General features: G+C 41.5%; 1 protein-coding gene across 4 annotated transcripts in view; it reads right to left on the reverse strand.

Annotated features, from left to right (window-relative positions):
• Window positions 1–13,051, reverse strand: part of nbeal2 (neurobeachin-like 2) — a 140,418-nt gene extending 127,367 nt beyond the window's left edge. For all 4 annotated transcript variants that reach the window (XM_036936160.1, XM_036936151.1, XM_036936146.1 and 1 more), the window contains exon 1: window positions 12,444–13,051. In XM_036936160.1, coding sequence (XP_036792055.1) covers window positions 12,444–12,494 — 51 coding nt within the window. In that variant the 5' untranslated portion in view covers window positions 12,495–13,051. The remainder of the gene's footprint in view (window positions 1–12,443) is intronic.
• Between the last annotated feature and the right edge of the window lie 3,426 nt (window positions 13,052–16,477).

Consider the following 16,477-nt stretch of genomic DNA (forward strand, 5'->3'; position numbering starts at 1 on the left):
TTTTCACCTCCCAAGTCCCCTGAGCCCCTGACCTCTGATAAACACATGTATTACTAATGCAGACGACGACAACAACTTACCCATAATGCAACAGTAGGCCTCTTTCACATCCTCAAAACAGTATGTCACAACTACTACTATAAAGCCTGTTCCGACACTATCAACACTCTGTTGTAAACAAAACCACGTGTTAAATAAAAAAGTGTATACCATGACTATTGACATTATAATCAAAAGTTTAATGTGCACTGATCTCCCTGATCCCTCTATTACTCTCTGGCTGCCAAGGTGTAGGGTGAAGTTGCCCCTCGATGCTGATCTTCGGTCAGTTTTAACTGTTAAGCCTAGGATTAGGGGTGGGGACACTGATCCTAGATCTGTACCTAAGGGAAACTTCACCCGTTAAACGGCTGCCAAGGCGGGAGGAGGAGGGAGGATGTGGGACGGACTGTGCAGCTGTGCTGCCCTGAGCTGCTTGACATTCTGGGGCGCTCCAGCCTCCTGACATGCACCAGCTGAGGGGGAACAAAGAGCACTTTGGGTTTCCTAATTCAGCTGCTTGTTGGTAAACAGACTCTGGCCACAGAGGCTGCAGTGCAGGAGAGATCCTAAACAGAGTATGCGTCCCAAATGGCACCCTATTCCCTACATAGTGCACTATATTTGACTAGGGCCTATAGTGCACTATCTAGGGAATAGGGAGCCTGTTGGGACACAGCCAGGGAACTAGCGAAGGCCAGATGAAGCTGGAGGGCCGAGGGAGTACGATACCTCATCTCTGCTCATCAGAGCCCTATGGACCACACATGTGAAGTCTAATAGGAGGGTGTAGTGTAGGGTTTTGCTGCAGCTGAGTGACAGTGGGGTTGTCACCATGGTCAGTCACAGCTCTGCTCCACCACAGGCAGTCATTAGCTAGATGAACAGTCACCAGGATAATTACTGACAGAGTGATTATACCCGTTTCCTTTTCCAGACAGGAAGCAGCTCACTGCCTCCCTGATTTCATTTCTCATAATGACCCCTGATCCCCCAGAAACGTGTGTTTTCCCATCTCCACGGACCCTACTTATGACCAGGGTCCATGTCCCTCTCCCACAGGCAGAGGAACAGTGGAAGGGCTGACGTCACCACATCACTACCTCTGGAGGGCATCAGCTACAGTATCACTGTGCTCTGGTCTTATACATAACCTTCAGGTCAGTATCACTGTGCTCTGGTCTTATACATAACCTTCAGGTCCGTATCACTGTGCTCTGGTCTTATACATAACCTTCAGGTCAGTATCACTGTGCTCTGGTCTTGTACATAACCTTCAGGTCAGTATCACTGTGCTCTGGTCTTGTACATAACATTCAGGTCAGTATCACTGTGCTCTGGTCTTGTACATAACCTTCAGGTCAGTATCACTGTGCTCTGGTCTTGTACATAACCGTCAGGTCAGTATCACTGTGCTCTGGTCTTGTACATAACATTCAGCTACAGTATCACTGTGCTCCGGTCTTGTACATAACATTCAGGTCAGTATCACTGTGCTCTGGTCTTGTACATAACATTCAGGTCAGTATCACTATGCTCCGGTCTTGTACATAACATTCAGGTCAGTATCACTGTGCTCTGGTCTTGTACATAACATTCAGGTCAGTATCACTGTGCTCCGGTCTTATACATAACCTTCAGGTCAGTATCACTATGCTCCGGTCTTGTACATAACATTCAGGTCAGTATCACTGTGCTCCGGTCTTGTACATAACATTCAGGTCAGTATCACTATGCTCCGGTCTTGTACATAACATTCAGGTCAGTATCACTATGCTCCGGTCTTGTACATAACATTCAGGTCAGTATCACTATGCTCTGGTCTTATACATAACCTTCAGGTCAGTATCACTATGCTCCGGTCTTGTACATAACCTTCAGGTCAGTATCACTATGCTCTGGTCTTATACATAACATTCAGGTCAGTATCACTGTGCTCTGGTCTTGTACATAACCTTCAGGTCAGTATCACTGTGCTCTGGTCTTATACATAACCTTCAGGTCAGTATCACTATGCTCCGGTCTTATACATAACATTCAGGTCAGTATCACTATGCTCCGGTCTTATACAGAACATTCAGGTCAGTATCACTGTGCTCTGGTCTTGTACATAACATTCAGGTCAGTATCACTATGCTCCGGTCTTATACATAACATTCAGGTCAGTATCACTATGCTCCAGTCTTGTACATAACCTTCAGGTCAGTATCACTATGCTCCGGTCTTATACATAACATTCAGGTCAGTATCACTATGCTCCGGTCTTATACATAACCTTCAGGTCAGTATCACTATGCTCCGGTCTTATACATAACCTTCAGGTCAGTATCACTGTGCTCTGGTCTTGTACATAACATTCAGGTCAGTATCACTGTGCTCTGGTCTTATACATAACATTCAGGTCAGTATCACTATGCTCTGGTCTTGTACATAACATTCAGGTCAGTATCACTGTGCTCTGGTCTTATACATAACATTCAGGTCAGTATCACTATGCTCTGGTCTTGTACATAACATTCAGGTCAGTATCACTGTGCTCTGGTCTTATACATAACATTCAGGTCAGTATCACTGTGCTCTGGTCTTGTACATAACCCCCCTTCATTTGTATATTCTCTCTCAAATAGCTGTCCATTGATGCACCAGTCCATACTTTCATGAACACTTCAATCTGTTATTACAGTACACCCTAACAGTAATGACATATATGAAGACAGACAAAAGAACAATCAATAACCTTGGGGTCCAATAGCAGACAGCTGCCTCTTGAGAATGTACATAACTCTACACAGCCATCTGACAAGATCTGACTAGTCCACAATCTCTCTTTTAATGAGCAGATCATTGTGACTGTATACAGGACCTTCTTATTAAAGGATTCACACCCCCCTTGACTTTTTCCACAATTTGTTGTGTTACAGCCTGAATTTAAAATGGATTACATTTAGATGTTGTCACTGGCCTACACACAATACCCGATAATTTCAACCAAAATAATATTCCAGAACATGCATACTGTTATGGGTATGCTTGCAATAAGGCACTAAAGTAAAACTGCCAAAAATATTATTTTATGTCCTGAATACAAACTATTATGTTTGGGTCAAATCCAACAAGTCACTGAGTACCATGCTTCATATTTTCAAGCATGGTGGTGGCTGCATCATGTTATGGGTATGCTTGTCATCGGCAAGTACTAAGGAGTTTCTTAGAATGAAAAGAAAGGGAATGGAGCGAAGCACATGTAAACTCCTAGAGGAAAACCTGGTTCAGTCTACTTTCCAACAGACACTGGGAGACAAATTCAACCTTTCAGCAGCACAATAAACTAAAACAAGGCCACATATACACTGGAGTTGGTTACCAAGACTGTTTAATGTTCCGGAGTGGCCTAGTTACAGTTTTGTCTTTAAAAATCTAGAGTAAGACTAGAAAAATGGCTGTCTGTCAATGATCAACAACCAACTTGACAGAGCTTGAAGAATTTTAAAATATTAATTTGCAAATATTGTACAATCCAGGTGTCCAACGCTCTTAGAGACTTGACCAGAAAGACTCACAGATGTAATCACTGCCAAAGGTGATTCTAACATGTATTGACTCGGGGGTGTGAATACTGACACTACCGTTCAAAAGTTTGGGGTCACTTAGAAATGTCCTTGTTTTTGAAAGAAGAGTACATTTTTGGTGGATTAAAATAACATAAAATTGATCAGAAACTGTAATCGAACCAACAAATGCTGACTCTCCAGATACTCAACTAGTCTAAAGGCCAGTTTTATTGATTCTTTAATCAGGACAACAGTCGTCAGCTGTGCTAACATAATTGCAAAAGGGTTTTCTAATGATCAATTAGCCTTTTAAAATTATAAACTCGGATTAGCTAACACAACGTGCCATTGGAACACAGGAGTGATGGTTGCTGATAATGGGCCTATGTAGATATTCCATTTAAAAAATCTGCCGTTTCCAGCTACAATAGTCATTTACAACATTAACAATGTCTACACTGTATTTCGGATTAATTTTATGTTATCTTAATGGACAAAAAAATAGGCTTTTCTTTCAAAAACAAGGACATTTATAAGTGACCACAAACTTTTGAACGGTAGTGAATGTAAATGAGATATTTCTGAATTTTCTTTTTAATACATTTGCTAACCTGTTTTCACTTTGTTATTATGATGTCACTATGGGGTATTGTGTGAGTGTAGATGGGTGAGAGAATTTTTTAAAATATATATATATATATATATAATATATTGAATCCATTTAGAATTCCGGCTACAACACAACAACATGTGGAATAAGTCCAGAGGTTTAAATACTTTCTGAAATGCTCTGCATGTCCATACCTGCATGACAACACTGAGGATGTGCAGATGCCTTGAAATAGTTTTAAAATCATCCTTGTGAATTTAGTTAAACTGTTTTACCCAATCAGAACCTGTTGTTTGAATCCCAGATTTCCCCTTTATAAACAGGTTAGAGATATGCAGCACTGAAGAGCAGCCAATAGCCTAAATCTGTTGTTTCCCCTCCGAGATAAACAAGAGATATTTCACTGACTGCGTTCCAAAATGACACCCTATTCTCTATATAATACGTAGTTTAACCAGACCGCTATGGGCCTTTCTCTATATAATACATAGTTTAACCAGACCCCTATGGGCCATACTCTATATAATAAACAGTTTAACCAGACCCCTATGGGCCATTCTCTATATAATACGTAGTTTAACCAGACCCCTATGGGCCATACTCTATATAACACATAGTTTAACCAGATCCCTATGGGCCATTCTCTATATAACACATAGTTTAACCAGACCCCTATGAGCCATTCTCTATATAATAAACAGTTTAACCAGACCCATATGGGCCATTCTCTATATAATACACAGATCCCTATGGGCCATTCTCTATATAATAAACAGTTTAACCAGACCCATATGGGCCATTCTCTATATAATACACAGATCCCTATGGGCCATACTCTATATAATAAACAGTTTAACCAGACCCCTATGGGCCATTCTCTATATAATACGTAGTTTAACCAGACCCCTATGGGCCATACTCTATATAACACATAGTTTAACCAGACCCCTATGGGCCATTCTCTATATAATAAACAGTTTAACCAGACCCATATGGGCCATTCTCTATATAATACACAGATCCCTATGGGCCATTCTCTATATAATACGTAGTTTAACCAGACCCCTATGGGCCATTCTCTATATAATACACAGATCCCTATGGGCCATTCTCTATATAACACATAGTTTAACCAGACCCCTATGAGCCATGTGGGGGACACAGCCACTGCATGCACAGCGAGGTGCAGGTACATGTGCAAAGGATTTCTAAGCTTTATGTAAGCGCTGAATCTGGGTCTGATTTAAGATGTGTGTAAAGAATGTATTGCACGAATCAGAGGACGCACAGCTCCAGTCACTGACGTGCCAGTGCAAGTCGTATGTTCTATTCCAGATTCTGGAGAAGCAGAGCGATGGCTAGGACTCATGCATTCAGCGTGTGAGCATTTTGAATACAGTCAACTCCTGACATTGAAGTGCACATCGAATGCAAACTCAAACACCGAGTGTCCTAATGGTAGCATGTTCCCTATGTTTGTGCACTACTTTTGACCAGAACCCTATGGGCCTATATACAGGATAGGGAACTATTTAGGATGCAGACATTGTCAAATACTTTCTTTAAAATTGTTTCAGATGTCTTCATGCTCCATTTGGTTCATACAGTGACACCATACTGAGTGTGTGACATGTGAGTGTCAGACACAGGTACGCAGGCAGACATCCAGTTTAAACATGATACTATAGAAGAAGTTAACTTGACATACAGGTACTGAACAAAAGACGAAGAACATTGCATTCTCATGGAGACTATAGGAGGGGCAGGTGAATGTTAAGTCCCCTGTTAAGTTACACCTCGCCTGTTCTGTCAGCCTACCTCACCGCAGTCCATTCATTGAGTGGAGACAGTCACAGCAGGTGATTGTTACCATACAGTGTAATGTTGTGAAATCATCTTGAGAGTGTGAACACCCTTTCTGTTGTTCCATGTCGAAATCAAGGTCAATCTCGTCAGTGTCGGTCCTCATTTACCTCCAGGATTTAAGTGTCGACAGACTTTGGATGACATATACTGAAATGGTCAATAGGGCTCTGGTCAAAAGTAGTGCACTTTAAGGGAATAGGGTGCCCTTTGGCTGTGTTCTCATTTCATTTACAACTACAATGTGTTGGTTGGGTTCTGTTCATTTGCAAGCCATCGTACACATGCAAAATTGAAATCTTACTACCTCGCAAAACTACCTGAGGCTCAGCCTGTGTGTGTTGTAAAACCCTGCTGAACAGAGTAAATGCAGTCGTCTCCGTCAGTCTGAAAGGTTCATGGGGAAAGGAAGTGGCTCCATGACATCACAGTTGTCCTCCAAATTGCAGAGAGATAATGTCCCAAATGGCACCCTATTCCCTACATAGCTCACTACTTTTGACCAGAGCTCTATGGGCCCTGGTCAAAAGTAGTGCACTATATAGGGCATAGGGTGCTATTTGAGACGCACACAGAGAGACAGATCAGGAGGAAGTGGTTGACATGGTACAGCGGTGACTGTCATGACCCGATGCTAGACACAGATGGGCAGACACAACATAACACTGAGCTCAGCAGTACACCCACAGACAGTGGACATAGAGAGAGAGAACAAGAGACAGTATGGGGGCCTACACCTGTGGTGGCCTAGGTAGTCTGGAACACACGAGTCTGTTAAATCTTGTCCAATGCCCAGTCTAGAACACACTAGTCAATAGTCTACCTTTCTCTCACACAGGCTAATCAGATCATTACTGTTGATTTGCCAGTCTTAAGAACAAGTCAAATATGCGTTGTACTAGAGGTACGAATTAATTAATTGGAATGGCCGATTAATTAGGGCTGATTTCAAGTTTTTATAACAATCTGTAATCTGCATTTTTGGACACCGATCATGGCCGATTACGTTGCACTCCAGGAGGACACTGCGTGGCAGGTTGACTACCTGTTATGTGAGTGCAGCAAGGAGCCAAGGTAAGGTGCTAGCTAGCATTAAACGTATCTTTATAAAAACAATCTTAACATAATCACTAGTTAACTACACATGGTTGACGATATTACTAGTTTATCTATCTTGCCCTGTGTTGCATATAATCTGCGCGGTGCCTGTTAATTTTCCATTGAATCACAGCCTACTTCGCCAAACGGGTGATTTGACAAGCACATTTGCGAAAAAAAATCACTGTCGTTGCACCAATGTGTACCTTAGCATAAACATCAACGCCTTTCTTAAAATCAATACACAAGTATATATATTTTATATAACCTGCATATTTGGTTAATATTGCCTGCTAACATGAATTTATTTTATCTAGGGAAATTGTGTCACTTCTCTTGCGTTCTGTGCAACAGAGTCAGGGTGTATGCAGCAGTTTGGGCCACCTGGCTCGTTGTGAACTGTGTGAAGACTTTCTTCCGAACAAAGACAGACAATTTCGCCAAACGTGGGATGATTTAACAAGAGCTCATTTGCGAAAAAAGCACAATCGTTGCACGAATGTACCTAACCATAAACATCAATGCCTTTCTTAAAATCACTAACTAGGGAAATTGTGTCACTTCTCTTGCGTTCATTGCACGCAGAGTCTGGGTATATGTAACAGTTTGGGCCGCCTGGCTCGTTGCAAACTAATTTGCCAGAATTGTACATAATTATGACACAACATTGAAGGTTGTGCAATGTAACAGCAATATTTAGACTTAGGGATACCATCCATTAGATAAAATACGGAACGGTTCCGTATTTCACTGAAAGAATAAACGTTTTGTTTTCGAAATTATAGTTTCCGGATATGACCATATTAGGTCATTAAGGCTTGTATTTCTGGGTGTTATTATATTATAATTAAGTCTATGATTTGATAGAGCAGTCTGACTGAGCGGTGGTAGGCAGCAGCAGGCTCGTAAGCATTCATTCAAACAGCACTTTTGTGCGTTTTGCCAGCAGCTCTTCGCAATGCTTCAAGCATTGCGCTGTTTATGACATCAAGCCTATCAACTCCCGAGATTAGGCTGGCAATACTAAAGTACCTATTAGAACATCCAATAGTCAAAAGGTATATGAAATACAAATGGTATAGAGAGAAATAGTCCTATAATAACTACAACCTAAAACTTCTTACCTGGTAATATTGAAGACTCATGTTAAAAGGAACCTCCAGCTTTCATATGTTCTCATGTTCTGAGCAAGGAACTTCTTGGCGCACCCATCCTGTTAGCAGGATCATTTGTCAACATCCGCTGAATTGCAGAGCGCCAAATTCAAATTAAATTACTAAAAGTATTTATTTTTCATGAAATCACAAGTGCTATATAGCAAAACACAGCTTAGCTTGTTGTTAATCTACCTGGTGTGTCAGATGTCAAAAAAGCTTTACAGCTAAAGCAAACCAAGCGTTTATGTTAGGACACCTCTCTCAGCAGAAAACATTACAAACAGCTAGCAGCAAAGTAGATTGGACACGAAAAGCAATAAAATGAATCGCTTACCTTTGATGATCTTTGGATGTTTGCACTCACGAGACTTCCAGTTACACAATAAATGTTCCTTCCTTTTGTTGCATAAAGATTATTTTTATATCCAAAATACCTCCATTTGGTTGGCGCGTTTTGTTGAGTAATTCACAGGCTCGAGCGGTCACGACGGGGCAGACGAAAATTCCAAATAGTATCCGTAAAGTTTGTAGAAACATGTCAAACGTTTTTTATAATCAATCCTCAGGTTGTTTTTACAATAAATCTAATATTTCAACCGAACCGTAGCTTTTTCAATAGGAGAGAGAGAGAGAAAATGTCTGCTCCAAGCTGTTGCACATGCAAAACTCTGCTGGCACCAAGCCATCCACTGACGCGATGTGATCGTTCTCGCTCATTTTTCAGAATAAAACGCTGAAACTATGTCTAAAGACTTCACACAATCTGGTTGCTATCCCTTTAAATGGAGGGAAGGCATGCAATGGAACAGGGAGCATTCAAAATAAGAGGCACTTCCTAGTTGGATTTTCCTCAGGTCTTCACCTGCAATATCCGTTTTGTTATACTCACAGACAATATTTTAACAGTTTTGGAAACGTTTAGTGTTTTCTATCCTAATCTGACAATTATATGCATATTCTAGCTTCTGGGCCTGAGAAATAGGCAGTTTAATTCGGGGACGTTTTTCATCCAAACATCAAAATACTGCCCCCTACACTCAACAGGTTAAACGTTAGCTTTTTTTTTTTTTATATGGCACATATTGCACTTTTACTTTCTTCTCCAACACTTTGTTTTTGCATTATTTAAACCAAATTTAACATGTTTCATTGCTGTGTATTATATTAAGTTAAAATGAAATTGTTCATTGTTAATTCAGTATTGTTATAATTGTCATTATTACAAATATATATTTTTTAAAAATATATATATTTTTTAATCAACGGATTAATCGATATCGGCGTTGAAAAATCATAAATCGGTCCACCTCTCCTACGTACATCTAACAGTAGTTGTTAGAACACCCAGTAAAGGTTTAACCTGCAGACAATGGGGTCACCATAAAAACCATGAGTAATGAAGCCTCACTTAGACAAGGGTTTCCCCAACTCGATCCTGGGGCCCCCGTTCTGGTTTTTGTCCTAGCGCTACACAGCTGATTCAAATAACCAACTCATCATCAAGCTTTGATTATTTGAAATCAGCTGTGATGTGCTATGGGTAAAAACCAGTGTGTACCTAGGAGGGGCCCCGGGACCAAGTTTGGGAAACCCTGACTTAGACTGACACACCAGATAATATTCAAACACTGGCACCCACTCTGCATGCAGATACGCATTAAACAATGACGATGTCACATTGGTTGATTGCATTTGTTTTGAAATGGGACAAGGGCTGGGACAAAACCAGTATATAGAGATACTCAACAGTAGAGCGGCAAGGAAACAAAATACAAAGTGGGTTTTAGGAAAACAGCCTTAATGTTGGAAACAAACATCATTATGTTGTCATCCAGAGTCACATGTATTTATATTTCCAAACTACAGCACACACTATGTTACATCCAGCAGGTTAAAGGACCAACGAGTTTGGTCTGCTTCCTGTTTACATTTTTGCCATGGAAAAAAAATATTGAGATACTGGTATCGTCCCAGCCTTAAAATGTGACCCCACCCAGATGTACTGTGTGTGGGCATCTAAACCAACAGCAATGGGGTTGCATCCTATTCCCTATGCAGGCCCTGGTCAAAAGCAGTGCACTATATAGGGAATAGGGTGCCATTCGGGATGCAGACTGTGTGCTGTTAGTGGACCAACAGGACAGGAGGTAGGCCTAGTGAGGGAGGGGCCCTCCTCTGTTAGTGAACCAACAGGACAGGAGGTAGGCCTAGTGAGGGAGGGGCCCTCCTCTGTTAGTGAACCAACAGGACAGGAGGTAGGCCTAGTGAGGGAGGGGCCCTCCTCTGTTAGTGAACCAACAGGACAGGAGGTAGGCCTAGTGAGGGAGGGGCCCTCCTCTGTTAGTGAACCAACAGGACAGGAGGGTAGGCCTAGTGAGGGAGGGGCCCTCCTCTGTTAGTGAACCAACAGGACAGGAGGGTAGGCCTAGTGAGGGAGGGGCCCTCCTCTGTTAGTGGACCAACAGGACAGGAGGTAGGCCTAGTAAGGGAGGGGCCCTCCTCTGTTAGTGAACCAACAGGACAGGAGGTAGGCCTAGTGAGGGAGGGGCCCTCCTCTGTCTGCTCTTCTACCTGCTGAAACAGGTCCATCTGCTTTGTCTTCTGCCATGTTTAACCCCTCAATGCCTGCCAGTGCCTCAAGCTATGAGGTAGGAGGGAATAGGGAGAGGAGAGGAAGGCCTAGGTATGGTTGCATGGGTGTAGAAGGGAATGTCACCAACTGCACCTCAAAATAGGCATGTAACATAATAGTAAAAGACTGCAGTACTCATTGCAACTTTTCCTTAGGCATTTGAAACAGATTGCAAAATCTAGTGAATAATTTAGTATCATTAATTAATTTCCAGGCAATATGTTTTCATTCAAAAGGGGAATCGTGAAAAAGGATGGATGACTGACCATTGCCAGTTAGTAGTCACACCCAATTCTAAAATAAACCAAGGACAAGTCTTTTTCCACCACTCTTATGGAAATGTTTGTTGTAGGCCGACCTGGGTGTAATCTGTCAGGGTTGCAATGCAGACCACTAGTGTGTGTAGGCTATATCAATAACACACATTTTTAATTTCTCGGCACATTTCAGACAAGGAGTTTTGTGATGCTGATGAAAATACTAATACTGTTGCAACAGTTGTTCTTGTAGGCTACGATGTATTTATTATAGGCAGGTGCTGGTGCAGTAGTCTACAAACTGATAAACCCTGGCATAGCGCACGGCCTACGAGTTTTGGGGAAATTAGCTTTAAAACTGGAACATTTTATCTCAGCTTCATGGCAAAAATGTGTAAAATACCACGACATTTGCTATAAAACGGCACATTTTTCTCTATGCCCCATTGCACAGGGCTTGCACAGACCTTGCGGGGCCGTGAAACCGCGCTACACCACTGCCAATACAATGTTGCAAATATGTTATGCTATGACCCATATCCCTGAAGAAATCATCTGTTAAACAAATAAGAGAAGGATAACTATCTGTAGGCCTACCCCAACTCTGCTAAAGTGAACAACATACATGTGACTAGTAGGAACTACATTCAGGAAGTAAAGAGGGCACCTGACCAAAGATGGTGGATAAATGAAGATGGTTCACTCAAGCAGTTTACCATTGAAAAAAATGGTCCGTTCCGGTCTACTTAACGGGGTGGGTCTCCCATAGACACTAATTCAGTAGCAGCTGGGTCTGAACCAGAAAGAAACAGCGAGTGGGGTGTCTCGCTTTCTATTCCGTCTCTGACCTTGGCAGTAGCCAGCAGGTAAAGGAACCATATCCAGAGTTGTCGACGCCAAGTTATACTAGCATAGAATTAGAACAATGTTTCACAAAATCAAATAAAACCGTAGATAGTGCTGGCATATCACGGAATAAAACTGCCTGTTTATAGACAGAGGTGAAATTATGAGTCGACACGCTCAAAATACATCCTGCATGAATCCCAAATACTTCCTCATACGATTCCGCCTGCTCACTATCAGAACAACAAGCATTGGCAAATATGGTTGCCAACTGTAGCGTGCACTGCAGTCATGTTTTCCGGTGATACTTTCGAAAAAAGCTTTCAAGCAAATATAGGACAATTGCAATTCAACAACAGGTGTCTGCCCCCCCCCCCGTATTAAACTTACCTTGGTGTAATATAAAATCCACAGCTCATTCAACCTCTCCTTCGAAGCCATTCTCCACCGTCCTTCTGTGTGTAATCCCTTGGTTTCAGTATGAACGTATCATTGTACTTTTACATTTGTTTGCAATAAGAGCGTTAAGATTGTTTCCAGAAAAAAGGACGAAACATTGGTCTCTTGTAACATCTTGGCACCATAGCTCGCAGTATCCAAAGTGATCGACAGACAGAATATTGTATGCTCTCCCCAAAGTTTAGCAGATTGCCAAATTAATTATAAAAGACATGGTTAAAAAAAACTATCTGCCGTGGATATCATGTCAAGAGCAAGAACAGATAAAGAATTCCAAAGCAAAATAAACCCGCATGAATATGATGATCCCCCAATTACGAAGTAATTCCCACGGACACAGCAGTCAGATGGTATCTTATTATAATACGGTTACGTCTTAATATACAGTTATGCATCTCCTTCCATATCTACAGTAAAGTGTCGGCGCAGTCAGGCGACAGGACGTTGACTCCACGCCGTTCTGTAGAAGTCTCCTAAACATCCACTTTTTGGAACGTTCACGCAAACCCTCTGGCTTCGCGACAGACTGCGAGCGCACTGTAGTATGGACAGGTAATATTCTTAAAGACACATCCACCCTTTAAAAAATGTCCATCTGGAAGTTATAACTAAACATTTAAACAGGACTTACAAAGGCTATAACATGTTGTATGTTCTAATATTTACGTTATCAAATTGAATATGATGATGATGAAGCCCAAATATAATAAAACATTGTCATCTCACAAAATACACTCTTAGCAGCCCCATCATACTAAACAAAGATAATAAAGAGCATCGTTATCCTTCAAAAGAGAGAACAATGTGCATATTGAACTGACAGGCAATGTGGGGATTTCTGGGAAATGACAATAGTCTGTGCCAAATGTTCCCAAAGGATTTGTCCTAATTACTTGAATCAGCCTATGGTTAATTGGAATAGAGCTAGAAATCCATTTCTATGCTATAAACAGACATGTAGGGGCCGTTTCCCTGTCACAGATTACTCCTAATACTGGACTTAAAAGCATTTTCAATGGGGATTCTTAATTGAGCTTGGTGTTTAGTCCAGGACTAGGCTGTGCCCTGGAAAACGTCCCATAGTGTGTTTCCCTTGAGTCTTGCCCATTGCCCACTTGGCTTGTGGATCTCTCTCTCTCTCTCTCTCATCTATAAACACAGCCATCCAAGCTGATCCCTCCCCTTTCCAGTGTTTATATCTGACAGTAAGAAGTACAGAGCACTAAAGCCATAAAAGCAGAGGTATTAAACAAGGTATTAAACAAATATATAACCATGACAGGTACAGGCTTACAGTGAGACATCTATTCAACAGGGAACAGTATGGTACACTGTATGGATTTCCTATACTAGATCTTGTTAATTAATGTATTTGAACAAATGAGGGGTAGAAAGACACATTAGTCTCAGAAACCAAGAACTAAAATCTTGCGTAATTGCGTCATGAGCGATTGTGTGTACATAGGCTATATCATTGAAAAACAAATATGTAATTGAACATGTACAGTTAGTTGTGTATACGGAAGGGAAGAGCTTCCTTATTGTGTCAGTACAGATGGTTCCTTATTTTATTGTTCATTGAACAAATTACAAAAGACAGACAAGAAAGAACGTAATAGTTTTACTCCAGCCAGGCAATATTTGTTGATTTTTTATTTTTTTCGGTCAGATTTTCAAAGAGATTTTCAAATCGTTTTTTTTTTGCTGTCAGATATTCAAAGACTTACTGATAATTTAACTACCAACTCAAAGCTGTTCAGTTAAAGGTGGAGCCTCGGGGAAACTACACTGTTGAAACGGGTTGGAACTGGAAGGGATTGGGGTTGGTATCCCGGGCCGGTGTCCTCGTGCCAATGTTATGCGATAACACTGCCTCTTAATGACCTCACACTAGTCACTCAGGGGCTCCCGAGCGGCAAAGCTGTCTAAGGCACTGCATCTCAGTGCTATAGGCGTCACTACAGATCCTGGTTCGATTCCAGGCTGTATCACAACCGGACGTGATTGGGAGTCCAATAGGGTGGCGCACAATTGGCCCAGCGTCATCCGGGTTAGGGTTTGGCCGGGGTAAGCCGACATTGTAAATAAGAATTTGTTCTTAACTGCCTTGCCTAGTTAAATAAAAACGTTATGATTATCAATCTAATCCATCATACAGTCAATTTCCTCTGTCCCATAATCTGTATCTTTGTAGAGGAACTGTGGATTACACCCCAGAGGCTGATAGACAATTTATTTTGATAAAGACTCAAGATTCAAATGTCTGGGTTTAGTAAAAAAAATTGTAAGAAGGGGAAAAAATGATATTTCTTGTATGACCAACTGACACAAGTTAGTGATGGTGAATTTTTAACACAGAGCCAACCATAGAGATCCTATTAAATGTGTATTCTAATTCCTAATTCTATGGGGAAAACACTGGTCAACAGGAGGATGGCCACAACAGAACCTCCAGGCAGGCAGCTGTAATATTGCCATGGCAATGGCCTACATTCCACACCAGGACCTACCCACTACCCAGTGCTGGCTGGGTGGCCCTCTGTTGGGCCTAGCTGGGCCTCTCTCTCTATATGAAGGATGAATACAAAGCCACCCTCACTCACATGCTGATTATAGACTGACAGTGTAAGAATATAATTATTTGTGTTAAGAATTCAGGAGCATAGGCTATACTGAAAAGATTTGGCATGGGTCCTCAGATCCTCAAAAAGTTATACAGCTGCACCATCGAGAGCATCCTGACTGGTTGCATCATCGCCTGGTATGGCAACTACTCGGCATCCGACTGCAAGGCGCTACACAGGGTAGTGCGTACGGCCCAGTACATCACTGGGGCCAAGCTTTGTGCCATCCAGGACCTCTATACCAGGCAGTGTCAGAGGAAGACCCTAAGAATTGTCAAGACTCCAGCCACCCAAGTCATAGACTGTTCTCTCTGCTACCACATGGCAAGCGGTACCGAAGCAAATCTAGGTCCAAAAGGCTGCTTAACAGCTTCTACCCCCAAAACATAAGGCTGCTTAACAGCTTCTACCCCCAAACCATAAGACTGCTTAACAGCTTCTACCCCCAAACCATAAGACTGCTTAACAGCTTCTACCCCCAAACCATAAGACTGCTTAACAGCTTCTACCCCCAAAACATAAGACTGCTTAACAGCTTCTACCCCCAAAACATAAGACTGCTAAACAGGTCATCAAATGGCCACCCAGACTATTTACATTGAAACACCTTTTTTATGCTGCTGTTTATTATCTATGCATATTCACTTTATCCCTACCTACATGTACTGTATATGTTTCCTCAATTACCTCGACGAGCCTGTACCCCCGCACATTGTCTAACCGGTACCCTCACACATTGACTCGGTACCAGTACCCCCTGTATATAGCCTCTACAGTTATGTTATTGTGTTTCTTCAAAAATAAAACTTTTATTGTGTTTGTATTATTATTATTTTTTAATTTACTTAAAAAAAAGACTCTTCATTATTGCTTAAGCTTGTAAGTAAACATTTCACTGTAAGGTCTGTTGTATTCGGCGCATGTGACAAATAACGTTTGAATTGATTTTATTTTATTTTTGAGGATACTCAAAAGAACTGAAGAATCGATCACTGCGGGACTGTCTTCATTATGTCCAGAAAAAAACGGATTTAACACCATCTGTAAATACACACTGCTTTCATTCTTTTAAATCATTATCCAACCAGCTGCGTGCAGCCTGGTCCAGGCCAATTGACGAAAGCCTCTGAATAAGTACTGAGTGATCCATAGTGTCGGAGGCTTTAGACGGGTCAATAAAAGAGGCCGCACAGTGTTTCTTCTTATCCAAACAATTAAGAAAATAATTTAAAACCAAAGAAGGAGCAAAGGTGGTGCTTTATTTAATCTGGTCTGAAACCTGACTGGTGTACATTTAGAATACATTTCCTAGTTAAAAAGGATATACATTTAGGTTTTCCA

This window comes from Oncorhynchus mykiss, chromosome 2, assembly GCF_013265735.2.
Source record: "Oncorhynchus mykiss isolate Arlee chromosome 2, USDA_OmykA_1.1, whole genome shotgun sequence".
Lineage (NCBI taxonomy): Eukaryota > Metazoa > Chordata > Actinopteri > Salmoniformes > Salmonidae > Oncorhynchus > Oncorhynchus mykiss.